The sequence below is a fragment of the Haematobia irritans genome, chromosome 1, assembly GCF_050003625.1.
Source record: "Haematobia irritans isolate KBUSLIRL chromosome 1, ASM5000362v1, whole genome shotgun sequence".
In the NCBI taxonomy this organism is placed as follows: domain Eukaryota; kingdom Metazoa; phylum Arthropoda; class Insecta; order Diptera; family Muscidae; genus Haematobia; species Haematobia irritans.
The window spans coordinates 35,595,867-35,623,616 of NC_134397.1; the positions used below are offsets into that span (position 1 = coordinate 35,595,867).

At 31.6% G+C, this 27,750-nt stretch overlaps 3 protein-coding genes across 4 annotated transcripts in view; 1 reads left to right on the forward strand and 2 right to left on the reverse strand.

Annotated features, from left to right (window-relative positions):
• The window catches only part of LOC142220553 (protein fem-1 homolog CG6966), a 54,362-nt gene extending 42,798 nt beyond the window's left edge, over window positions 1-11,564 (reverse strand). For both annotated transcript variants that reach the window (XM_075289740.1, XM_075289739.1), the window contains exon 1: window positions 10,550-11,564. In XM_075289740.1, the coding sequence (XP_075145855.1) occupies window positions 10,550-10,609 (60 nt within the window). In that variant the 5' untranslated portion in view covers window positions 10,610-11,564. The remainder of the gene's footprint in view (window positions 1-10,549) is intronic.
• A 1,250-nt stretch (window positions 11,565-12,814) lies between these two features.
• Rrp5 (Ribosomal RNA Processing 5) lies at window positions 12,815-17,794 on the reverse strand. The gene is made up of 6 exons (XM_075289741.1): window positions 17,610-17,794; window positions 16,207-17,548; window positions 15,204-16,137; window positions 13,589-15,141; window positions 13,358-13,523; window positions 12,815-13,070 (listed from the first exon to the last, which is right to left on the reverse strand). The coding sequence occupies exons 1-6, from the start codon at window positions 17,691-17,693 to the stop codon at window positions 12,908-12,910; spliced, it is 4,242 nt and encodes a 1,413-aa protein (XP_075145856.1). The 5' UTR covers window positions 17,694-17,794; the 3' UTR covers window positions 12,815-12,907.
• A 4,237-nt stretch (window positions 17,795-22,031) lies between these two features.
• On the forward strand, window positions 22,032-25,588 carry Set (NAP domain-containing protein SET). The gene is made up of 4 exons (XM_075289742.1): window positions 22,032-22,404; window positions 24,712-24,901; window positions 24,972-25,310; window positions 25,372-25,588. The coding sequence occupies exons 1-4, from the start codon at window positions 22,168-22,170 to the stop codon at window positions 25,380-25,382; spliced, it is 777 nt and encodes a 258-aa protein (XP_075145857.1). The 5' UTR covers window positions 22,032-22,167; the 3' UTR covers window positions 25,383-25,588.
• Window positions 25,589-27,750: the final 2,162 nt, after the last annotated feature.

The following is a 27,750-nucleotide window of genomic DNA, read 5'->3' on the forward strand; positions in this document are numbered from 1 at the left end:
AAACCCTTGTTTATCAACCGATCTTATTCAAAGTTGGTTTACTATAATCTTCTATAGTACTAACAATATGTGCAAAAAATCATCGAAATCGGTTCAGATTTAGATATAGCTCCCATATATATGTATAGCCCGATTTTCCCAAATTTGGCCATAAAACCCTTGTTTATCAACCGATCTTATTCAAAGTTGGCTAAATGTAATCTTCTATAGCACTAACTATTTCATCGAAATCGGTTAAGATTTAGATATAGCTCCCATATATATGTATAGCCCGATTTTCCCAAATTTGGCCATAGAACACTTATTTATTAACTGACCTTACTCAAAGTTGGCTAGATCCAGTCCTCTATAGTACTAACTGTATGTGCAAAATTTCATTGAAATCGGTTCAGATGTAGATATAGCTCCAATATGTATCACCCGATTTTGAAAAATTTGCCCCTAATAACCTTATGTTTGACCATTTCTTAACTGATCTTACTCAAATTTAGCACAAGGTCACCTTCTGTGGTTTCAATTAAACCTGGAAAATATCATCTAAATCGGTACAGATTTAGATATAGCTCCCATATATATACATCGCTCGATTTTCCCAAATTTGGCCATAATACTCTGATTTATATTAACCAATGCTACTCAAGTTTCAAATTTTTATGTACTATCCGATCGTATTTAGATTTACATGTAATTCTTACATAATAATATTACCCGATGTTTCTGAATTTTGATTAATTGAGCGATTTACTCTTTTTTAATAATGGACTAAATATTAGTTATATACTAACTCGGTGCAAAATCAACTACAGCTATAACTATATATAATATCAGACATTTGTGCTTAGATTGTGCCAAAACTCCCATAAAAATGTACCCCTTAATGTTCTTAAATATGGAAATGCGGTTTATCACTCAAACCAATACCAATGTTACCCCACAAATGCTTATGTTTACTAATTCACTAGGGGTGGTTTAGGGTATGATATAATCGGCCCCGCCCGGCTTTCTACTTTACTTACTTGTTTTAGTTTGAAATTGTTTTTTCCCAAATTTAGAAAAGGTGATTAGGCGAACTTCAAGTTAAACCTGTATATTCAGATGCAAACGTTTTGTAATTAGTATAAAAGTTTGCAAACATATATGGTAGAACCGAAACTTTGTTTCTGTAGAAATGTTCGTTTATATTTTATTTCTATAAAATTGTTTGTTTATAGAAACATTTGCAGTTTAGTCAATTTTTTAAATAGAAAGTTATTGCAAAATTTTATTTTTATAGAGAATTTTTGCAAAATGTTATTTGTATAGAAAGTTTTGCTAATAAAAAATTTCACAGGACTATAGAAAGGGACCTTCTTTTCTGTAGCTAAGTGCATAAATTTTAAGAAATTCCAAACATTTTCTTTAGCGTCATATTGAGTTCACTGTTTTTTTAGTGTAATATTAGCATGATTCAAAATATTAGCAGTAACCTTCGTAGTCTTTAGTCACTTAATATATTGGATGTTTACTTATTTTACTTTGGTTTCTCATAAGTAAGCATTCTTCATAGTATGCCAATTGCATACTTACTAGAGCTCTCCTAATGATGTTAAAAACAAAAACAAAAAACCATAAAAAAGTTAATACTTCATTAGTTTTTGTTGTTGTTGTTTTTTTTAGTTGCTAGTTATGGATGTAGATGGTAGTTAGACTGACTATTTTGAGGGTTTCTCTATTTTTGCCTCAAACCAACGAACGTTTTCACCATGATCAACAGCAAAAGTTCTTTGAATAGATCTCGTGAATACTCGCCATACTAATGTCTGTTTATATTTTGGCCTATGGAAAGATCAAATCCACCAATTCGTTGGAGTATATGTATGCGTGTATGTATGCTCAGCTGGTATTATTTGCTAAAATTTTCTAAGGTCAGTTTCTTGTAGCTGGTTTACTTTGAACCCAATACAGAATATTTTGATAGTAGACCTAGAGAGAATGTGTTCTCGAGTAACTTGTTGTTGCTGCTGACGATGATGATGATGATGGTTAATATGGTGGTTGACTAGTTTACTATCAATGTTAGCCAGATCTATTGGTCTTATATTTTACATGGGTGTAAAACCACAATAAAATAATGCCGACCATCTTATCATTTTTTTCCGAACTTCGAACAGGAAATCCACCATGGTTTTATTTCTGACACAGAGACAATCTTTCTAGGTTAGTTGGAGTACATCAACAGATTGTTTCTGTATTAGCTACTAAGATTGAAATGAAATATAAATAAAAATTTACATAGCTCAATCATTTTTCTAGGTTAATGTGTTATGTTACAACAAATGACGTACAATGGGAAACCCAAATTGAGATAACAGCCTTAGAATTGAAATAGAACATAGAAGTGTGTAAATTCAAGATAAATCGGGTATCTGATAGGGGATGTAATGAGCAATTTTTTTATTAAAGATTTTTAATAATGAGCAATATATATAAATTTTGGCAAATTTTTATTTCTATAGAAAATTTTGTCAAAATTTTATATCTATAGAAAATTTTGTTAAAATTTGAATTTCTATAGAAAATTTTGTGAAAATCTGAATTTCTATAGAAAATTTTGTCAAAATTTTATTTCTTTTTTATTTATGTGGATCTAGGTTGCTTTTTCTTGATAAGGTGTTTTTCTCCAGATCAACTCGCAATTCTATATGTGAACGTTCCTTCATTGTCCGCGTTGCTCGTATATGGAATAGACTAGGTTTTTGGAATTTTCTTTACCACGAATATAATCATTGTTAACGCATTATCAACGGGTGTTCCATAACTCTAAATACAGATTTGCAAGTCCATTGGCTGGGGAGCCATTTTTCAACACTTAGTAGGAGATATCTACTATATCCTAATATATATTTAACATTTAGTATACTTACTATTTATAAATATTTTTTATTATTATTTCTATTTAGTTATTTAATTATTATTTCTATTGTCTTAATTTTATATTTTATTTATATTTTATTACAATTTTGTGTGATGCAGGATTTTAGGTCTATTTATTGACTTTTGTATCACTTTGTACGTTAATAAATGAAATGAAATGAAAATGAAATTTGTCAAAATTTTATTTCTATAGAGAATTTTGTCATAATTTTACTTCTATAGAAAATGTTGTCATAATTTTACTTCTATAGAAAATGTTGTCAAAATTTTATTTCTATAGAAAATTTTCTCAAAATTTTATTTCTGTAGAAAATTTTCTCAAAATTTTATTTCTGTACAAAATTTTGTCAACATTTATTTCTATAGAAAATTTGATCAAAATTTGAATTTCTATAAAAAATTTTGTCAAATTTTGAATTTCTATAGAAAATTTTGTCAAAATTTGAATTTCTATAGAAAATTTTGTCAAAATTTGAATTTCTATAGAAAATTTTGTTAAAATTTTATTTCTAGAGAAAATGTCACAATTTTACTTCTATAGAAAATGTTGTCATAATTTTACTTCGATAGAAAATGTTGTCAAATTTTTATTTCTATAGAACATTTTCTCAAAATGTTATTTCTTTAGAAAATTTTGTCATAATTTTACTTCTACAGAAAATGTTGTCAATATTTTACTTCTATAGAAAATGTTGTCAACATTTTATTTCTATAGAACATTTTCTCAAAATTTTATTTCTGTAGGAAATTTTCTCAAAATTTTATTTCTGTAAAAAATTTTCTCAAAATTTTATGTCTATAAAAAATTTTGTCAAAATTTGAATTTCTATAGAAAATGTTGTCAAAATTTTATTTCTATAGAAAATGTTGTCAAAAGTTTATTTCTATAGAAAATTTTGTCAAAATTTTATTTCTATAGAAAATTTTGTCAAAATTTTATTTCTATAGAAAATTTTGTCAAAATTTTATTTCTATAGAAAATTTTGTCAAAATTTTATTTCTATAGAAAACTTTGTAAAAAATTGTATTTCTATAGAAAATATTATCAAAATTTTAATTCGTTAGAAAATTTTCTCAAAATTTTATATCTGTAGAAAACTTTCTCAAAATTTTATATCTATAGAAAATTTTGTCAAAATTTTATTTCTATAGAAAATTTTCTCTAAATTTTATTTCTATGGAAAATGTTCTCTAAATTTTATTGCTATAGAAAATTTTGTCAAAATTTTATTTCTATAGAAAATTTTCTCTAAATTTTATTTCTATGGAAAATGTTCTCTAAATTTTATTGCTATAGAAAATTTTGTCAACATTTTATTTCTATAGAAAATTTTGTCAACATTTTATTTCTATAGAAAATTTTGTCAAGTTTTTTTTTTCTATATAAAATTTTGTCAATTTTGTCAGAATTTTATTTTCATATTTTTTATTTCTATAGAAAATTTTGTCAAAATTTTAATTTCTATAAAAAATTTTTCAAAATTTTAGTTCTATTAATGAAATACCTCTTAGTTGGAGAGAAATATTTTACAAAATCTACCAAACCATTTAAAACCTACCTACCCAACAGTAAGAAATCTACCATTTTTTGTAGAATTCTGTGGAATCCGTGTTCGGAAGTCAAACCTGGAGATCGGGCTATACCTACTTGTAGCATGTTGCAAGCCGATAAGAAGGCACGAACGAACTACCGAACACGGTGCACTCTTCACGAATGCGAGCTCTCGATCATCGGCTCAAATAACTGCATTTTTGTGTACTCGATTTGATGGGACATCCTCTTCGTATGGTCCTGAATTGGCACAGAATGACTTCTTCTTATTCTAGTACGTAACAAAATTCGTTCAGAACACACAAAAAATATCAACAAAATTTTTCCAATTTAAATGTTAATAGAATTCTAAAAAATTTTCAATAAAAAATTTAATTGGTTCAACAAATTTTTTAAAGGAAACAAAAATCAATCACAGAAATTAATAATATCAATTAAATTTCTAATTGGAGCAATTTTTTTTTTTAATCGGAGTTGGTGATTGATACTATCATTTCTGTGATTGAAGACATTTCAACTAAAAATTGATTGGATCAATTAATTCCGTGATTGAAGACAAAAAATATTTTTTTTTCCTGTGAATGCAAGTTTTAGAGATACCTCAATCTGAATTGCAAAAATATTTCGATAATTGCTTCAAACGCAAAATACAAATGGTGGATGGTATAAAAAAGTCAATTGTTTGCAGAATTTGTAAATCGATGCTCTTCAAAATTTGAAAAAGTCGATGAGTAAAAAATTTGCATTTTCAAATGTCTCTCAAGGATAAAGACGACTTAAAAAAAAATAAACCGTCCAATTTTTGAATTGAGTTTTTCCAAATTTATAGTTGAATGTTAAGCCCGTAATTAGTATTCACTGTTTTATGAATATCAAATTAAGTATTGAATATTTGGTTCTTTTCAATTTGAAATTGATTTTTCCACAATTTAAAAAAGGCGAATAGCCGACCGTGGACCCAAAATTTACAGAATTAGAATAGTCGACGTTTTGATTACACAGAAAAAAAATTTCAAGAAAATTTTTCCAATTAAAATCATAATTGAGTTTTAAAAAATATTCAATTAAAAATTTAATTGAATCAACAAATTTTTTAATTGAAATAAAAATCAATCACACAAATTAATAGTATCAATTAATTTTTTAATTGGATCAATTAATTTTTTAATTGACTGTCAATTAATTTTTTAATTGATACTATCATTTCTGTGATTGAAGACATTTCAATTAAAAAATTAAATGGATCAATTAATTTCGTGATTGATTCAGAAAAAAAATTTTTTGTGTGTATGATTAAATCTCAATTTAAACATGTAGATTCACTTTATTGTTTTATTGATTATAAAATTGGGGACTGAATATCTGGTTCTTTCCAATTGCAAACGTTTAGTATCTAGTATATGTTTCTATATGATCGGTTGAAGACTTGTTTTCTCGGTAGCTTTTGTATATTTTGTCAAATTAATATAATTAATAAAAAAAAATAATGAGATGTGACAAAATGAAATTGGCCGAACATAATATCGGCCTCCACCCATAATAAATTCATAAATGTATAAATCCTCCCATGTATAAATTCCAAATAGTTCTTTGTTCCATCATCAGAATCCAATTATTTCTTTCACTTTATTCTTTGTTTTTTTGCATATTTAAAAATTTGCATTGTAATATACATCAACTAAATTGGCAAAAAAAGTGTCTACCTTTATTCTCAATTATTTTCATTAATATCACAAAATAAACACATTATTTTTTCCAAAAAAAAACGAAAACAATATTTACAAATATTGGCTAAAATAAAGGTCGAAGACCTTACACCATTTTTTAATGATTAAACCTGTTCAAATACGAAAAATCTCAGACATATAGAACAATCTCAAAAAAAAGCTAATAATACCTACAACCGATAATGCTTGTTCGGGCTATTTATGGTTCCTATAAAAATTTCCAAATGGACGATAAGAGCAATTAAAACGCACTTAATAAGTTGTCACATACTACAAAAAAAATTGTAGAACAAAAGTAATTACATTTGATTGGTAATAATATTTAGTGCATTATAAATTTATAAAAGAAATAATTGCATTTCCGCAATATTACTTCAGAAAGTATATAAGAAATTCAAAGAAATCAATGAAATGTAGAATTATCTCGAAATTAAATAAGAACATAATCGCATTTGTTTTTTTTTTCAGTATGGAACATTAAAAGAAAGCCTACAAAGGCCCAAAGAACCATATCGGATATCCTTGACAATTCATGGGGAACTCTTCGGTTATAAAAGTGCATATCTTATGATAGATAAATAAGGGATCTATATTGAAAACTCAGATAATTCCACACATGGAAACTATATCTAAATTTTCACACATTTGGAAGAAATTAGACGGAAATGGACTATGTTCATATAAAAAATCATAGAGACCGACAGAGAGTATCTTGGAATTGTTTCCAAACCATACGTATAGAATTTTGGGAACAATATTAAAAAGTGGAGCGATGCAAACAAGATTTAGTGTAACGCGAATTTCTCATTTTCCAATAGACTACCAGTTATTACAAATTTTGTATGCGGTCAACTGTTTTATCGACGACCATAATTAGTAACAAGATGTTAAGAAATCTGTGTCCGCTTTAATCCAAGTCAATTACATTCGTCCTTCAACAAAAAAAACACAAACTCAGAATTTTGATAATGGTGATAATATTCCAAAAAGAAATCTAATCAAATGCTTGATTTCCTTAGGAGTCAAATTAATAAGTCTATTTGAATTTACCCAATTCGCCTGTCCATACATTGGTAACTTTTTATCAATTGTCATTTCTTTATCACCACATTATAGACCTAGAAAACTCAAACATATGTATTTATAAATTCCATATCAGTTATGGATGGCATCATATAGAATTTAAAACCCAAAATCAAAAAACTTAGAAAGCTACCAACAAAATTGTCTATCGTCTATTCTTATAAATAAATAAATAAATATTGATGCATTGTTCGATAAGGCAACTGACAATTTCGAAATACATAGAATTGATAAGAAGAGGTGTCGTTTAGTGTAGAGTGTATTATAGAGGCCAGCCAGCAAAAATAGTAATAGGCCATTGTTCATTGTATTGTGATTTTACTTCCTTCTTCAATGACGGCTGGTTATGATGATGATGATGATGCCAATATATGTACATATATAGCACAAAAGATAGCCAGATACCAATGAACGGCAGCAACGATGGCATAGCCAACAATGGCAGACTTATCGATTAATCGCCGCAACAACAATAACAACACTCCAAAATGGCATTTATTGTCGTTTTGTTTTTCTTAACACATCACCCATGATTGGTGGTGGAAAGAATTGTATATTGGACTCTGAGAAAAATGAATTAGTTGCAAAGCTCGTTGCTGTGGTAAAGGGGGAGTTGTGTGGGCGTATGGTCTATAACAAGAGATGTGCACAAAGACGGAATGCATGAATTCTTGTTATTTCGTATGGCATTCACAACAAAAAATCAGAACGCATTTCCTGAATAATTACCACACGATCCATGTGCTCCATGCGTTCGTTTTATGCCTTCTTTGTGAGAATAATACAAATAAATATACAACAGAACAGTATTAAACAGTGAGTCAAAACAAAACGAAATAGTACATAAATGAATTCAGTTTGTATAAATATTTTTGCCAACATTTTGAGATTTCTGGCCACTTAGTATGCACTGTCATCAATTTTAAATGATTCGTATAAAATATGGCAATTTGGTATAAAAGATACCATTGTCTTACAGTATCCTAGTGTTCTGACTACAAGTGCACCATTTACCCCTCAAGCAAATGAATAATTTTATATATGCTAAATTATAAAATTAAAAATAATGATATAAAGAAAATAATATTTCAATTAAAATAAGATAAATGTAAAATGAGGAGATCGGTTTATATGGTGGCTATACCAAAACCTGGACAATATAAACCAAATTCAACACCGGCCTTTGTGGATACAGAATGCTTGTAGATTTCAAAATCCCTGCAAATTGGATAAAAATGCTATATAGAAGTCAAATCGGGATATCGGTCTATATGGAGGCTATACCCAAACATGAAGCGATACACTCTAAATTTCCAATTTCAAGCAAATCCAAGAAGAAATAGAATGTCTAAAAGCCCAAGAAGTCAAATCTGAAGATTGGATATATATGAGGGGCTATACCAAATCATGGAACGATACACACACATAATCTTATTTGTGGGCCTAACGACTTCTAGATTTCCAATTTCAGACAAATTGGATAGAAATTGTGGTATCTAGATACTCATGACTCCAAATGGGGGCGGGGGGATTGATTTATATGAGAGCTATATCAAAACCTGCCCCGATGTAGCCCATCTTTGAGCTTTGATCGGCTACATCGGCTTGGAGACAAATAAAGGAATATGTGCCTAATTTATGAACGATAGCGCAATTACGGTTCGTTCACACTGAACAAATATTTGACATAAATCTAAAAAGAATTCGTCAATACAATCAAACCAGTAATATTGGATATATCACACCACAATAGAAAATAATTAATCAAGCTTGAATAATTAATCAAGACCACGATAACAGAAATTTACGAAAACGCAGTCCAAATATTTCAAAACAGCTCCTGAAAAAATCGTTGACACTAATTTTGGGCAAATATTTGCCTAGAATATATGAGCTTTACATAGTCGGAAAGAAAGTCGGAAGAAACAACACTTTATTGATCACAACCAAAACCATTCGCTTTGACAGTGTTCCCAGTACACAGAAAAAAATTTTTCTGATTCAATCACGAAATTAATTGATCTAATTAATTTTATAATTGAAATGTCTTCAATCACAGAAATGATAGTATCAATTAAAAAATTAATTGACAGTCAATTAAAAAATTAATTGACCCAATTAAAAATTTGATACTATTAACTTGTGTGATTGATTTTTATTTCAATTAAAAAAATTGTTGAATCAATTAAATTTTTATTTGAATATTTTTAAAACTCAAGATTTTAATTGGAAAAACTTTTGTGAAATTTTTTTCTGTGTACTAGGAATTTTCCCCGAATTGGGGATTTTCTTTCGTGGATTGGTTATGGTGACTTTCTAGAAATTTAGGGATTTTTATGGGAATTTATTGAAATCTTTTTATTGAAGTAGGTCCCAAAGTATTACAAATGGAGTGGAAGTGGATGCAGCGGCACAATCACTAATTTACACCGAATTCTGCGTCGTCATATACCATAGATATGATGAAGATGGCTCCTCGTTTCATCTTCCATTTTCATTCCTCGAGCATTTAAAAGTTGATTTTCTTGAGATAAGAAGTTCTTTACGCCCATAAATTAATTTTCTGATGACGGTTGCATGTAATAATACTTTGATCGCAGGTGATTTGATTTTCTGTTCTGAAATGTTAGGTGGCAGCCCGATATATCAGGCTCACTTAGACTATTCAGTCCATTGTGATACCACATTGGTGAACTTCTCTCTTATCACTGAGTGCTGACCGATTCCACGTTAAGCTCAATGACAAGGGACCTCCTTTTTATAGCCGAGTCCGAACGGCGTTCCACATTGCAGTGAAACCACATAGAGAAGCTTTGAAACCCTCAGAAATGTCACCAGCATTACTGAGGTGGGAAAAACTTTTTGGTGTTCGGTAGGAATCGAACCCACAACCTTGTGTATGCAAGGCGGGCATGACAACCAACGCACAGACTATAAACTTATAGACTAAGTATGGACCGACTTAAGATAACCGGATAACAATATTATCAATACCCTATATTTTTCGAGGTTTCTTTACTTTAAAAAATGTATTTATAGATTTCATTGTCCGCTACATAATTCCATTGTTTGTGGCAATAACAAGAATTCTGCATAAATTTTAACTCCATTAATTTTAGTATGCTGGGTGTGCTTTATCAAGAGGAAGAAATTCTTTGTTCTCTCGCCATAGCTAAAGCTGTTCTGGACATAGCAATGGGGGAAAAAAACAAGATGATTGTGATGATTGCTGTATTCTTGTTCTTCTTATATTTTATTGTTTCTCTACACTCACCTTCAGCAGATTTAAGTTGTTTTCCCTGGCTGCATTAAAAACAATACCAGCAAGATCCATGACAAATCTGGAATATCTCCTTTTAGGTATTTGCTCTTAATTCTTAATTACTTGTGAAATTCGAAGTGTTAGTCGACGTTTATGTTGGTTTTCTTTTTCCCCAAGTGTTGATTTCTCGAAGCAGCAATATATAGATGTGTGTGTGTTTGTAAGATTGTATAGATGATTTGTTCTGTGTTTTCAGAACTGGTCAATTAGCAAACTTTATTTTTCTTTTGTTATTTGCTCTTAAACTTTAATTTTACCACAAATAGTTAAATGTTTTTCGTATGGATTTTTTTGCAGATATGCACCCACCAACCCACCGTTATTGAGAACTTCGTCGTAGTATATTTCTATGTTTGTATGTAATATGTCGTCTCATAAAATTTTTAGCAGCTCACAACAATCAATTTTTCCGTATCTTTTTTACTCGTTTTGTCTTTTCTTATGTTTAGTTTTTTTATTCTTCTTCTTAATTCCTTTTTTCTATATCGTCGTAGGTAGTTTCAAGAAACAGGAAAACGACATTTGTTTCTTGTTCGCGTTTTTATTATGATTTCTTTTCTTTTGCAAATGTGTATGTGTGTATTATTCTTCTTTCGTATATTTTCTAATTTGATTTCCTTGTAGGAGCCTGATGTTTTTTCTATATTGTGCTTGTTGTTGTTGATGTTTTAAGCCCTTTAAATATTTTCTTATTTTATTTTTTTTTTCTATTATCTTAAAGCCTGCCCCACATCACAGTTAGTTTGAAAGTTGTCGCTTTTTCTCTATTATTTTATTTTTCTCTCACCAGTTAGCAACAAAAACAAAAAACATTTATTTTGAAATTACTATTTTTCTTCTTGCTTTCTTTTTATTGTATGCCAAGATTTTGTGAGATTTTTTGCATTGCAGAGCGAGAGTGAATCACACTACCACCGAATCACGAACTTTTTCAATGCTGTATCTCGAATCAACTGACAATAGCAAAAAATTATTTAATTAATTTTTGTCTTCATTGTGCGGACAGCTGTTCTCATAGAATATCGATTTATCAAAAAATCGGCATAGGCGATAAATTCCACATCGAAACAAAATGAAATGAAACATACAATGGGACGTTTACACCAAAAGAAAATAATAAAAAAATTGTACTGTCAAAAGCCAAAAATCAAGTTTGAATTGAAAGGCCCGATTTTGTTCATCTATTATTACATTTATTCATGGATCTACTAGTTTACAATTTGTGTACATTATGTTCCTCTACATAAAGCATTTTTGTCGGTGACTTAAATTTTTGCTACCAAAAATTTCGCAAGAAAGGCAAACCGGCGTTAAAGTCTCATAATCGGGACTAACATATACATGCGTGTGTAAAATACTGGAGTACCGGTATAACTATAGGGCTGTTTTCTTTTCGCACTGGATATGCTAAGCCGTTAAGGACTAAAAGAAAACAGAGTACTCGTTCATCCAGGACATCTCCAAAAATATGCAACACTGTCCTCAGCTGTTTAAAAACCATCACAGAAAAGAAGTGAAATCTTGCATTTTTAATGTATGAAATGCTCCAATTAGTAATAAATATTTACTGCTGCGATTATTTATGACACTGTATCACTTTGAATTTCATGTTTTTCGATAAAATAGTCACAATAAATTGTTATTGTGAATCGAAGAAGCGTCTCTTTATCCAAATACAATCTGGCAACATCGGCGCGACTTGCACTGATGAGATGTTCTGGATAGAACACCAGTGCAACAATGTTCTGGATAGCTCATACAAATGTTGCATCCAGTGCTAAAAGAAAACAGCCCTTATAATATCTCCAATATATGCTTTTGACAACCCTGTTACAAATTATTAGATTAGGGATGCATACTTGTAATATGCGGAATTTAACGCTATCGCAAATTTCTTTAGCACAAATAGCAATACATTTCTTGTAGGAAGGAAAATTTTCGGCCTTTACATCCATAGTCCTTTTTCAATTTTTTTTTTTGTCATTCAAAGTCGATTTTGCCCTATATCAAAAATCAACGCTCGATTAGACGATATAAGAAAAGTATAAAGACGATTTTTGGCGATCATAAAAAACCATTAGTAGAATTTGTGGATTAAAAAAGTTGACTTATCTTTTCGATTTTTTTTTTCAATTTGTTTAGAGGAACAAGCTTATCGACTTGTAGATGCCTATTTCAATTTTTGTTTTCAAGCTAATTTTAAACACATTGAATCTGTACATTTTAACTATTCTAAAATATAAAATTATATTCATTTACAGGCAAATAATTAGAATACACGATATAACTTAACAATAAAAAAAAAATAATTCAGAGATGTTCATTATTTTTAACATAGTCCATGGCTAACTGTTTTACACGCTGTACCAATGTATCATTGCCGAAACGTTCTTCAAACTCTAAATATTTCTTAAATATTGTACGCATTTTACGCAATGGAATCTTTTGGACAACAGCTCGTTCCAAAATGTTCCTGCAAAGAAATACAAAATTAGAGAATATAATTCTATCCCCCATTATCCCCCGAAATTCGGAATCGCAAAATTTTCGTTTGGTCATAAATTCTTAACCCTGAAACTTATAAATTTAATTGTTGGTAATATAGTTTTCTATAATGGGAAGTTCAAATTAAAATTGTATTGGAGTCTGAGAATATCTCGATTTGTTCTTTACAATAAAAAATAAATTCTTGGGATTTGCGTTTCCGAATATCGGAACATGGGGTTATGTTTTTGTTTTGGGACATTTCTAAATACATACCTGGCAGATTCAATAAGATCTGCTTTTACCAACATATCTACGTATTGACACCAAACATCAACTCGTTTGGGATATGAAGTAACCACTTGATCCAGTAGTGTCTGGGCCATTTCATTATTTTCAAATTTATGATTTAGATTGGCAAACATAACAATTGTATTGACATCTATTGGATTAGAGAAAAACGAACTTAACATTTAATTCGCTATTCTATAGCAATAATCTACTTACGATCTCTTTCTGGTAGGCAAGTTAAAGCTCTATGCAGCAATTGTTGAGCCCTTTCTGTCATACCTATTGTGAATAATGCATTGGCAGCAACTTTCCACATTTCCTGTTCTGTTTTGAATTTTTTCGTTATGATGCCAATCATTTCTATAAGATCTTGATTCTTTTGAGCATCAGTCATTATCTCCACAGCTCTTAGGTAAATTTTAAGTTGATCATTATACATTAGGGCTTCCTTGAGGGTGTCATTGAATGATTCCTTACTGCCATAACGCAATTCAAGATTAAGTAGAGCTACCCATATATTAATCTGATCATCTGTATTTCTAAATGTTATAGTCTTCAGAGCCCGACGAGCTACTGCCCTAGCTTTATCAATCTCCGCCGATTGTAGGTGATAGACCATATAATTAATCCAATTTTTGCTATTATTCGGGTCGGAAAGCACAAGTCTATCAAATTGATCTACGGAATCAGGCAATTGATTGGGATCTGCATATTTCTCTTCGATGGCCCGTAGACGGGCTTCTTCTTCCCTTTGTTGCTTGAATTTCTCTGCCGTTGTTAATTTCTTTTTGGGTTTATTTTCCGAAGTGATTTCATTGTCTTCATCATCGTCCGAGGAATCATCTTTTTTGGAAAGATTTGTTAAATCGGTTGTCCAAAAATCACTAATACCGGCCAAGGGTTTTGAAATTGGTTTCTCCAACGTGGGTTTTTTGTTAACCTCTCGGATTGGTGTAGTTACAATGTCTATAACTTTGGCAGCAGCCTTTTTGTCCGGCGTTTTGTCTTCATAGAAAAGTTTAGCCTCGTTGTCTACTTCTTTTGTGGATTTAGATTTTTTAACTGGCTCTGGTTTGGAGTCGGAAATTTTCCTTTTTCTTTCGGCTTTATTTTGTTTAATCGTTTCCGGGGATTTTTCTAATTTAGGTTTTTTACCTTTTGATGCATCATCCTTCAAAGTTTCTTTTTGCAATTTTCTCTTCTTTCCGATTTCCAACCAAATTTTATGTATATCATCTAAAACTGCTATGGGATTGGTGTCATCAATAAATGTCAATTTACAAAAGTCACTTTCAGATACGGACTTGCTTGCAGTTCTTTCGAAGTCATTGAAATGCAATTGTATGGGACAAAAGACCAAAGGATTCTTGCCCTTCTTTAAGGAACACACAAAGATAGTTTCATTTTTATACAACACCTTGGCATTGATGCCACTTTTTCCTATAAGATTTTGTGGTATACCATTTCCTGGTAATATATGATCTATGTCACCTTGTTTGTTGCTTAGAACTAGCAGATTATTACTGTAGTCTATCCAAATTATAACGCATTCTTGTTTGGCACCTTGTTTAGGTTCTTTTGCCTTTCCAACCATGGATGACTTGACGATGCCAATGACCTGAGTTTTCTCCACAATGTATTCCCAATCATTAGTGGATTCGTTGACACATTGAAATTGGGCTGTGACTTTTTCGCCTACATTATAACGACCAATGGGATTGTCCTGTTTCTTAAAGGATTTCTTGATGGCTGCAGATTCTTGTAAATAACTGAAAATAAAAAATCAAAACTCTTTATAAAATATAAACTACTTTTTTTTTGATTAACTTACTCTTTTACAAATTGTGCTGGTCCATTCATTTTACCATCCCAAACATCTGTCAATTTGGCAGATATGGATATTGTTTTGGTTGCATCCTCTTTACCCAAAACTTTAGCATAGACAACTTGATCTTGTGACAGGGATACTTTTGAGGCATTTAGAATATCCATTAACATCATATTCAAGTGAACCTTTACGGGTTTTGTATAGCCTTTAATGGGAACTGTAATTTCTACAACTTCATCGATAACATCCTTTACACATCCCTTCAGGATATCACCAACTTTAACTGATTTCCAAGTGGGTGTTTCATTTGTACTAAAGTAGTCTACATCTCGTATACTAAACACATTATTGGCTGTACTAACAGCCTGAGTTTCTTCCCCAACTTGATACATTTGTTGTTTGGCTCGCAACAAATCAATGTAGTTTGATAGTAGTCGCACTGGTACTAGGCCTTTAAATTCAATTTCTTGACCCTCATCCAAGCCATAAGCTACTTTGACTTCTAGACCAGAGTCAAGTTTGTGGACAACAGACACAGGGCATATTTCACCTAGTTTAAAAGCAGACTCCACTAAACCCAATATGAGTTGTTCATCCTTTTTGCTAGCCACACGAAATTGTGTAGTTTGACCCTCTTCTAAGTTTTCCAGTTCGCCGGGAGAAGCATTTTGTCTATAAAATATTCCTTTGACTTCTCCAAAAAATTTCACCAAAGCAAAACTGCTACCACATTTGACCACAGTTCCCATATAGTTGCCATTAATTTTGGCATCATCAATGTTTGTAAGTAAACTACAATTTTTTGCCAAATACTCAGGACGGTTGGTCAAATATACAACTTTTCTTTCAGGATTTACAGCAACAATGCGACATTTTAGTTTCGAGTTTGTATCCAACATTTTAATAGAAGGGGCCAGGAAAAGCTTTTCGATTATAGCTATGGAAGGAAAATAGGAAAAAAATAGAAAATATTCTGCCTTCATTCAATCGAAAACATTGATATTACCTGTAGCCTTTCCCACTTGCAATGTATAACCACCAATTTTCTCATTAAACTCTTTAACTTTCGCTGTAACCAACTCGCCAGGATGAAAATCTTCCAAAGCAAAGAATTTCTCATTTACTGTAGCCTTATCATCAGTACATATATACACTGAATCCATAATATCGTAGTCGAGAATACGAACTTTATGCGTAGAATTACCAGAGTATTTTGCCAATAATTCATCTTGGTCATAGTTTCCCTTATAATTCGCTTTAATCGTTTTAAATGAAATGATGCCTTTAAATGTGTCATTCAAAACTAGGACAATACCACCGGTACCCAAATGATGTACTTTAGCATTCTCTACAATGTCGCCACATTTGAGTGACTTTGGTTCCTTGTCATCATCATCATCATTATTATCTTCTGATTTAAGTGTTTCATCTCTATGGACTTTTAGAGTTAAATAGACCAATTTTGTCAAAGGCATTACATAGAGAATACGTGCCTCATACTTGGAATTAATTTCATAATCATCTGGTGTAAACAAGGCATTGCCTAGTTGATGTTCATTAACATAGGCAGTGAAAACTTCATTCATTATTGTCCCCTTGAGACCATCCTTAAGACGTTGACTAACTTGAAAGTTGACAATGGTTGTGGGGAGCAAATAATCCAGACTGGGATCATTTTGATCCTTAACTTTCATCTTACCGCCGGAAATTTCTTTGCATATACATGTACTAACCGATTTGTCGCTGGTTATTTTATCCACTTTCAAATATATCATCTCACCAACGGCATGGCCCTGTTGGGACTTATCCAAGGGTACAAAACAACGAAGGCCCTTGATGCCACTTTCAATAATGTAACCATGCTCCTGAACTTCTTCAATGGCCCCATTGAAAACAAATCCCTTTCGAACATTAGAATGATTTAGCTCTGCATGCACTTCTGCCGGCCTAAAGCTCATATCGATCATTGTGCGACCTTTTTCATTCGTTTTGATCTCCTGCACTCGGCCATATACTATGTGGCCAACTTTGTACAACTCCTGTAAGGGTTTGTAGCCTTCAGATTGTGTAGAATTCTGTAAAAATTCTTTGGTAGCTTTTGTATATGAATCGGATATTTCCAATGCTGATACTCTCGCTGTCATTCGACCGGGCAATGAGATGCTTAGGTACAATTGATCAACTTTCTTGATGATGCCCATTATCACCATGCCATCTTGTATAGTTTCATAATTGAGGGGCTGAGCGGAAAATGCTTCAAGTCCTTCACTTTGATTATCACCACCGTCCAGTGATTTTTTAACTGACTTTTTGACTTTTTTAATTTTTCTCTGAACAGCTCCGAAAATCTGTAATGGGATTTGGGAATAAAACATTTTGTACATAAGCCTTTCCGTTTGAACTACTCACCTGTCCCTCAGCTTTTAGTGCTGTTGCCCTTTCTTTAGAGGCTGGAATACCCCCACGAGGAAAGGACTTCTCAACAATAACCATTTTCTTTTTGAACAAATAAAATTTTAAATAAAAATCAAAACACTTGAATGGACTACTGACTACACGTGCAACAAACCAATATCGAAGAGTTACCACCGATTTTTTTTTTTAGTACGGGATGGGAACAAACAATAGCTCCGTTCGAGAACACGATAATTTTTGATAATTGTTACAAATTTTTACTGGAAGTCGTTCGTTTACACCAAAACGCCACCAAAAGAGAGCCGGAGAGAGACTACATTTGACAGTTATGAGATAGAGAAATTGCAAGTTTTTGCTAGAGATTTTTTCCCCAGTAAAATCTTGCAAACCATAGCATACGTTGCCAGCTGGTTATTGATAACAAACAAAGTACCAATACAATGTACATGTTCGGCAACTACGATTGGAAGTTAAATATACATGATTCGTTTTTTGTTTTCAATGTTTTAGCAGCTGAAATTTTCAATGTGCAAATAGTTACTGGATACCGTTCGTGTACTTTTCAGCAATTTTAAGCAAAGAGTGTAAAATATACTCTTACTCTCTTGCTAGTTTTTACTGGATATTTTTTACTGGAAAAGTACGCGAACAGACCTAATATCAGCTGATTGTGGGACTGACACACTTAAAGATTGGTATTTTTTATGCGTCCTTGGCACTTCACTAACGCCATTATTATAAGTTTTTCCGGACGGAATGTTTGTGGCAATGACTAAATAATCGATAAATGTGTTACCGATCACATTAACAAGTACCCTCCCAGCATTTCAAAGTTACATTTCATCCTCATCGCTACCACAGACTCGTAAGTGAGACTGCAACAATCGGCAACTGTGATAGTATTTTGCCATCACTATTCGCATAAAAGTATTTTGCCATCACTACCCTTCTGCCAGCATTTCAAAGTTCCATTTCATCCTCATCGCTACAACAGACTCGTAAATGTCACCACAACCATCGCGAACTGTGATGGGGGAAGCATATCAAAGAGTACAAAATGTACATGAAAGTATTTTGCCATCACTACTGTTAGAAGAGCCATTTTATTTTTTGTGAAACGCCAAGCGCAACCAGCTTGTTATATTTTATTTAAATAAAAACGAAAATAAAGTTCTGAAAACATAGATATTACGCTTAAAATTGTGAAAGGTTTATGGTGAACAATTTTCGACTTTCCAAATAGAATAAAGTGATCGTTTTTCAAATATTTTTCCAGGCACGCTGTCTCCATCGAAAATAAACAAACTGGCTGATAGACGCTGCAATATGTAACTTGCTACTTAAAACTCAACATCATTCTTTTATTAATGCAAAAAATTATGTTAAATGTGATGAGATAATCCGAAAAATGTTATATTTATAAGAAATTATAAATGTTTAATCAAATCAATAAACATCTACACAATCGTGTTTTACTTGACCACAATGATTCTTCTACAATTACCTTAAAATGCACTTTTTCTTATAGTTTGCAGGGGTTCTTATTGGCGTCCTTCGAAATTGATCTAAATAGGCACCTAATAATTGCACTGATGAGAAACTTTTTCGTAGTAACTTGGCGTGGTATAACTTCTCAATAGTGACGGCGCTTTCCCGACGAGTTTTTGATGTCGTATATGATTGTTTTCGACGTAGTGGGGATTCTCAGAAGCGCCCCAAATTAAAAAAATGTTGGCAGGGTATTGTTGCAAGAGCCATTTTATATTTTGTGAAACACCAAGCACAACTAGCTTCTTATAATTTATTTAAATAAAAACGATAATGAAGTGTTGAAAACATAGTTAATTGTAAAAGGTATATTGGTGAACGATAAAAACGAAAATAAAGTTCTGAAAACATAGATATTACGCTTAAAATTGTGAAAGGTATATGGTGAACAATTTTCGACTTTCCAAATGGAATAAAGTGATATTTTTTCATATATTTTCCAGGCACGCTACCTCCATTGGGAATAAAAGCGCTGGATGATAGACGCTACAACATGTAATTTGCAACCTGTAACTCAACATCAATCTTTTATTAATGCATAAAAATATGTTAAATGTGATGTGATGATAGCGGTATAAATGTTATATTTATGAGAATTTATAAATGTTTAATAAAATTAATAAACATCCGGAATAACTGATAGTCTGTAACGCGCATTACTTGACCACAATGATTCTTTTACAACTATCTTAAAATTCACTTTCTCTGATTGTTTGAAAGGGCTCCTATTGGAACCCTTGTAAATGTATCCAGAAGGGCACCTAATAATTGCACTCATGCGATACTTTTTTGTAGTAACTTGGCGTGGTACAACATCGCAATAGTGACGGCGCTTTTCCGAGGAGTTTTGGATATCGTATACGACTGTTTTCGACGTAGTCGGGATTCTCAGAAGCGCCCCCAAATTCAAAAAATGTTGGCAGGGTAGCAGTATCCCAGCTTCTAGCCCCACTCATCTTGTCTATTCTTGAATTGGCCAAATTAAAGTCTAAAACTTCTTGTTTCATCTAGAGACAAAAGCTATTTGTATAGTATTGGTATTGTGGCAGCTTGGCGAAGTTATTTAAATGTTACTGCTAATTAAAATAACTAACTAACTTAACTGTTAGTTATTACTGTTATTTCTAAAGGCCGGTACTCTGTTCGGTTTTCGCGTTGAAACTCCATACAAAATTAAAAAATGCGAAAAACTAGCGAAATTTTTCCATTTGTGGTACTTTGTTTTTTTCGAGTTGAAAAACTGACGTTTATAGCATGGCGCCATTTGCAATGTGAATTAAGAAATTATTTATTTATTAAAACTATTTGTGTGGGTTTATAACACAAACACGGATTATATTTTTGTTCCGAAACTATACAAAGGATCAAAGGAGCAGCAGATCAATTGCCCAAGGAAAATAAAATGTTAATTTTGTAATAACAAACAGCAATCACCAACTTAATTCAATATTGCTCCCTGTAAAATAGCGCTCCAAGTTACCTAAATAAACACCGCTTTCTATGTGCGAAATAATGGTTTCTATAAAAATTTTTCGCAAGAATGAACATAGTACCGGCCTTAACTAAAGAATGGGAAAGTTTGTTTGTTGGTTGTGTTTCGCAAATTTTCTGTAGTAGTTGTTATTGTTGTTGGCTCGGTTTATATAATTTTTCTTCACAACAATTGGTTTCCGCTTTTTTTCAAATTAATAAACCGCATCTCTTTTAAATATCCATTGAAATTACTTTCAGCATTCATTTACTAATCCAAATTGTCATATTTTTTATCTTTGCAGTTTAGAGCTCATTCGATATATAGAAACAGGTAGTGAAGGCGCCGATGAGCCCAAAATCCACAACGGAATACCATGACGGCTAGCGGCGAGTCGCCAAATTAAAATCTGTTCTAAAAAATCTATCTATTCACAAAAAATTAAAATCTACCGCCTATCGCTATTCTTACATTTACACACTAAGTCGGCCCATCTCGGCTGAAATATAGCCGCCAATTAATCAACAGCAATATGCAAAGTGTCGTAAATTTCTGTCTATGGCTGCTGCCTTCTTTTTCCATAGATCTTAAAGAGGCCATCCATATTCCTGACAAAATGCGGAAAAAGTACATATATTTTAAAAGAAAACGTCACAAGACAGTGGCAGCGACATGTCACTACGTCTAAACGGGAAACGCATGGCTGAACAAGAAGGTTAAATCATGGGCCCACATGATTACAATTTTTTTATTTCGACAAAATTTTAAGATGTCAAAATCATATGTTTATGGTGATTGCAGCTCTCCAAATGACACTGCATAGCAAATTCATCTCAAACAAACTCGCGCATTCATAGCTCGAGAATTGTTCAAAGATGACTTGAGTATCTTGATAACATATTCCAGACCCAAAATACCAAGCACATCAGTTTTTAAACTGCATCATAAACTGGTTTTGTTAATAGATGGCGAAGATCCATTTGACTGACTTTCATTCTTAACTTTGGTGGGTATTATAGTCTTATTTGTCTCATATCGGCGTTCCTCGGATGAATTATCCACTTCACAATCACTCATAGGTGACGCAATTAAATTTGAACCTTTATTTTTTTCTGGATTTGAATTATTTTTTCAGGACAATTGAAAGAATAAATAATTGCCACTTTTACCAATGCCATACGATTCTTTTATCAGCTGATTTTGACTTCTTAAAATTGTAAACAACATATTGAAATTTGTTGTTTTTGTTACCGTGATTCAACCTCCTTATTTAGCCATGGGGAAACGTAACGCAGTGCGCTTACATTTAAGCTTGTCATTTCATGAAATACAACTCGTCATTTGCAAACCGGCATTTTTCGCCATTAAATACACACATAAAGCATACTCACACACACAAGTCTTTTCATTATTAGCAAGCAAGAAAACGAAAAGACTCGACGCCGAGAATCACTTATCTTGCTGCTGGGGACGAACCTTTGTGTTTTCTGTGTAATATAGAGAAGAAAACTCTTAATAAATTTTGTTGCAAACATGTCCAGTTTACCGAGTAAGCGCGCAAAGTTGGATGAGGGCAATTCAGCTCCCAATGAAGCTGTATCAGAGGCACTTGAAATGATCGATGCGTGCCAGAATGACATTGACGCCCTCAACGAGAAGGCTAGTGAGGAGATTCTAAAAGTTGAGCAGAAATACAATAAACTCCGGAAGCCCTGCTATGAGAAGAGAAGTGAATTGGTGAAACGTATACCAAACTTCTGGGTGACAGCGGTAAGTACCTAAAAGACGAGGCAAGGATGATCGGTTAAAAGTGCGTGTGGTGGAGTGATTAATAGACTCCTTGTGTATGTATTGTTAATTGTAAGCGCCAGCTTCTAAAAAGTTCCAAAAAACAATTTTTGTATACTTTGGCTAAAGAAGCTTTACGCCAGTCTATTACTGTTTTGTTTTTTTTTTTTTTAATCATAGTTCCCCGGAAATTTTGTGACTGTATAACATAAGGTGTAATCTGTACTCTTAATATACTCGTTAGTCGAGAAAATGTTTGGCGGCGTATATATGTTTGTATGTATGGTATATGACAGGGCCAGTCATTTGATTGTGTATATTTATGTGAAGGGTTGCCATTGTTTCGCAATTACCAAAAATGTGATGTTCGGATCGTTTTCAGGGATAATAATCACAACTTAAATGCCGACTTTTCTAGTGGACTGAATAGTCTAAGTGAGCATGATACATCGGGCTGCCACCTAACCTAACCTTTCTAATTTTTCAAAATTTGAAATTGTGGAATAATTGACTTACAGCTTTTTGAAAGTCGACCTTTGACTAACAGAAGTTTCAAAGGTCTACTTTTGGTACCTATAACATATTAGTACCCTGCGCCTCACTGTGGAACATGGTATTTTAAGTTAGTGCATAATTCTGCAATAATGCTCTGAACCGGCCCATGAGTCGATCTGGCCATGTGATGCCAACTGCCGAGGGCAAAAAGCACCAAAAATATATTGTCAATTCTAACATACCAGTTCCCACTACAAATCCAGCCAGGTGAAATTCAATGTGCATTACTAAAAAAAAATCCAAAGTTGTATTATAGAACTTTTGGGTATTGATTTCATTTGAAGCATTTTTACGATATTATGAACGCCATCCAACTGTACATCTTTATAATTGTTATTGCTTATATTACCCTCATTAATTTTTATCATTTTATTTTATTTTTTATTATATTTTTTAATATTTGCTGGGAGTCGTATTTCTTATTTCAATTGTGAGTATTTGAGAATTTAATACTAACGTTTTTTAATGACATCTTTACCAAGTTCAGAAATTCTGCACTCGTCCCTAGACTTTTAAAAAAAAGAATAACAATATTGATTAAAAAAGGATCACTACCAACTTCATAACAATAAAATTCCATGGCAATATATTTGAGTTTCTTAAGCTTTTGTCTGTCTTATCAGAATTTTTGTATGAAAAGATGCCAATTATACCCAATACTGTTCAAATTAAAAAAAAATATATATATATATATATATATACAAAAAGTACTAAATGAAAACGCCAGAAAGCACCAATTTACGAGAAATATTGTAAAAGTAGTAGTGTTAATATTCTAGCTAAGCGTGTCAATTTGAATTTATCGGTTTAGATTTTGATATTTCTCTCATATATTTCTTGCGATTTGGGTAAATATGGCCAAAATACCTAATTTTTTGTGAAATCATCACTGCTAAGGCGAAAACTTGTAAAAATTAACGATACCATAAATATACTTTTGCGAAATTGCATAAAAATGGCTTTACTTTAGACTCTCCTTACTTGTTAAAATTTGGAAAATTCGATATTCCACTTTTGCGATTATTGCAAAGTCTTGTCTCCCCAGAGCCTTCCTACCCTTATGCATATACGGTCCGCATTCAAATCTCAATACAACTTTTAAGCCAGTTTGCTCGTCTTCTTCCCCTTTGTATACAATTTATCACTTGGAGCAGGGTCTGAGGTTTCGTTAGGCAGTGACTAGAGATACAAAAGTCGAAAACTACTTTTCGGAATCTTTCAGTTTCACCAGCATTACTCCGAGGAAATAAACCATCATATCTTGACCAAAGTTTTTTTTGGAGGTTACCTTAATCTGGAAATATAGAGTAAATGTTAATTTCGTTTTTTGCTACTTCTTCTAGCCCCACTCATCTTGTCTATTCTTGAATTGGCCAAATTAATGTCTAAAACTTCTTGTTTCATCTAGAGACAAAAGCTATTTGTATAGTGTTGGTATTGTCGCAGCTTGGCGAATTTATTTAAATGTTACTGTTAATTTAAAATAACAAACTAACTGTTAGTTATTACTGTTATTTTTAACTAAAGAATGGTAAAGTTTGTTGGTTGGTTGTGTTTCGCCAATTTTCTGTAGTAGTTGTTATTGTTGTTGGCTCGGTTTATATACTTTTTCTTCACAACAATTTGTTTGCGCTTTTTTTCAAATTAATAAACCACATCTCTTTTAAATATCCATTGAAATTACTTTCAGCATTCATTTACTAATCCAAATTGTCATATTTTTTATCTTTGCAGTTTATCAACCATCCCCAAGTTTCGGGTATATTGGACGAAGAAGAAGAGGAATGTTTGCACGCCTTAAGTAAATTAGAAGTAGAGGAATTTGAAGACATAAAATCGGGTTATCGCATTCATTTCTACTTCGATGAAAATCCTTTCTTCGAAAATAAAGTTCTAACAAAAGAGTTTCACTTGGGAACAGGATGTAAGTTGAATGATTTTTATTTTAATATATCTCATATGTTCACACATTTCTTTCGTTTTGCTTATTGTAGCTGATGAAAACAGTGATTGCCCCTCATCGACAAGCACGTCTATACAATGGAAAGAAGGCAAAAATCTCTTAAAACAATTGCTCTCAAAGCCTTTCACCAATAAGAAGAAACGAAATTCTGAATATAAGACATTTTTCGATTGGTTCACTGATAACAGTGATCCCGTCAATGATGAAATTGCTGAACTTATCAAAGACGATCTCTGGCTCAATCCTCTACAGTATTATTTAGTACCTGATATTGAGGTAGAGCCAGAAGACGATGATGAAGACAATGAAGATAATGAAGAAGAAGTGTTTGATGATGAGGACGGCGAAGGGGAAGAAGATGACGATGACGGTTAGTTTGAATGATTTAAAATAATTTCAAATTCCTAATTACCATTCATTTATAATTACAGATGACAAGTAGAATGTGTGGGTGATGAAGTTTGAAGGAAGCAAACATATTGATATATAATATCCGTAACAAATTGATTCCATACTATATACTATACACATACGGAGGAAACAAGAAGAAAAAAAAAAACAAAATAACAAAATTTCGTATTTTAGAATTTAACCCTACGAGAGAAAGTTTTATTTTCAAATAAACCTCTTGAAAAAGGCCAAAAGAAAGGTGATTGGATATAAATTTTCTACAATATGGAAGGAATTTATTAGGAATTTTAATTTTTTAATTTAATTTTGATTTGCAAAATTACTTAAATTTTAATTGATTGGAGAAATAGGTAGACAGATTTAAGCGGGTGTCAAATTGTATTTGTTTAGGTACCGTGGGGCAATGTTTAGTAAACGTTTTATGGATTCAAACCTAGTTTCGGCGGATCAAGATTATTTTCCTCAAATTAGTAATTAAAGAAATTTGGTGTTTTTTAGTTCAATATTAGAATACTTTTTTAAACAAATGCATAAATACAACAATAGAAGGTAATTCATTTGTTATTATAGTGACAAAACAAGATTTTTTTTTATAATTTTTTTACGTATTATTTGTACTGGGTGTTTTGACTGAGACAAATTCAACACTTTGACAATTCAATATCAAATAAATTATTCAAAAAGCTTCGGCTAATCGGCCTCTTGACGCCGAAGACCAATTCGTGGCCGATTATCGATTTTTTACCGAAGCCGATGCTGTATATACACAAAACAAAAATATTTTTTAGATTCAATAATTAATTGAGTGCTTCAATTACGTAATTCATAATATCAATCACCAACGCAAATTATAAATGTTTGGTTTCATTAAAAACTTAAGAGAAACAAATAATTTTTTAATTGAAAAAATGTTTTCAAATTTTATTTAAAACAAGTATATACGGAATTAAGTTCGGCCGGGCCGAATATTAAATACCCACCACCATGAATCAAAAAATGGAAATAGGGAGACTAAACACATGGGTGCTTCACCAAAACATGGATTGATCCACACCATATTTCAGGTAGATCGGATAAAAATTACGGTGTCTAGAACCCCAAGAAGTCAAATCGGGAAATCGATCTATATTGGGGCTACAGCAAACCGATACACACAATATGTATTTATTTATTCAAAAATTCTGTAATACAAAGCCAATAGAGGCCTATAAAAATATATTACATCATAACAAAAATACTGAGCCATCGATATAATGTAAACAAGTTAATACCTTAAACTAAGAAGAAACTAATTTAATTGGCTCCCCAGCCGCAAGAGTAGTAGTGATTATTAAAATAGCGATGAAATAAGTGGAAATTAGTCCCATATACAGTGCAAGTCAACATAAAATCAATAACTTAAAAGTACATAGGAGTTCCATAGAATATACCAAATGTGTATGCAATAGATGAGCTGTAAATCGTCCAAGAACCTTACACACAAAAATTTTTTTTCTGATTCAATCATCAAATTAATTGATCCAATTAATTTTTTAATTGGAATGTCTTCAATCACGAAAATGATAGTATAAATCACAGTTTTAATTGGGCATAGAAAAAAATTCTTGATTAAAAAATTAATTAATTTTTTTCAATTAATTTTTTGAGTCAATTAAAAATTTAATTGATGTTGATTGAAAACCCAATTAATTTATTAATGAAAAAGGTAACTATTTTTAATTACTTTCTGAATTGGCTTAGAGTTTTTATTTGGATTAACAAATGATTGTTTGAAATACATTTTTAATTAAAAATTAAAAAAAAAATCAGCACTTCTTTTAACTGAATTAGTCTTCCGTATTTGATTAAAAAGTTAATTGTATCAATTAATTTTTTAATTAAAAATTTTTAAATTTTCAATCATTGACTTAATTAACTTAATGTTTCTATCATGATTAAAAAGTTAATTGTATCAATTAATTTATTAATTGAAAAAATTTTCAACTTCAATTAACTTTTTAATTGTATCAATTAATTTTTTAATTAAAAAATTTAAAATTTTCAATCATTGACTTAAATAACTTAATGTTTCTATCATGATTAAAAAGTTAATTGTATCAATTAATTTATTAATTGAAAAAATTTTCAACTTCAATTAACTTTTTAATTGGAAATATTTTGGTGATATTTTTTTCTGTGTACAGTTTAGGTAGAACTAGCCATATATTCCATGAGTTTGAGACGAAATGCGTTATTACAATGAGAAAAAATGCGTAGTTCTAGAAGCAATCGATTCCAACACCGAGCTATTCTAACCACAAAAGATCTAGCATAAATATGCCTCCTTATACGAGGAATAAATATCTGAACATTTCTAATAGAACGCGAAAAGGTAAAAACAGAAACCAAATCTAAAGGTC

Coding starts and splice junctions, on each gene's coding strand:
- Set (XM_075289742.1), top strand. CDS start 22,168: ATGTCCAGTTTACCGAGTAAGCGCGCAAAGTTGGATGAGGGCAATTCA. Junction 22,405..24,711: donor CAAACTTCTGGGTGACAGCG/GTAAGTACCTAA, acceptor TTATCTTTGCAG/TTTATCAACCATCCCCAAGT. Junction 24,902..24,971: donor GTTTCACTTGGGAACAGGAT/GTAAGTTGAATG, acceptor TGCTTATTGTAG/CTGATGAAAACAGTGATTGC.
- Rrp5 (XM_075289741.1), bottom strand. CDS start 17,693: ATGGTTATTGTTGAGAAGTCCTTTCCTCGTGGGGGTATTCCAGCCTCT. Junction 17,549..17,609: donor CACTAAAAGCTGAGGGACAG/GTGAGTAGTTCA, acceptor ATCCCATTACAG/ATTTTCGGAGCTGTTCAGAG. Junction 15,142..15,203: donor CCAGCACAATTTGTAAAAGA/GTAAGTTAATCA, acceptor TTTTATTTTCAG/TTATTTACAAGAATCTGCAG.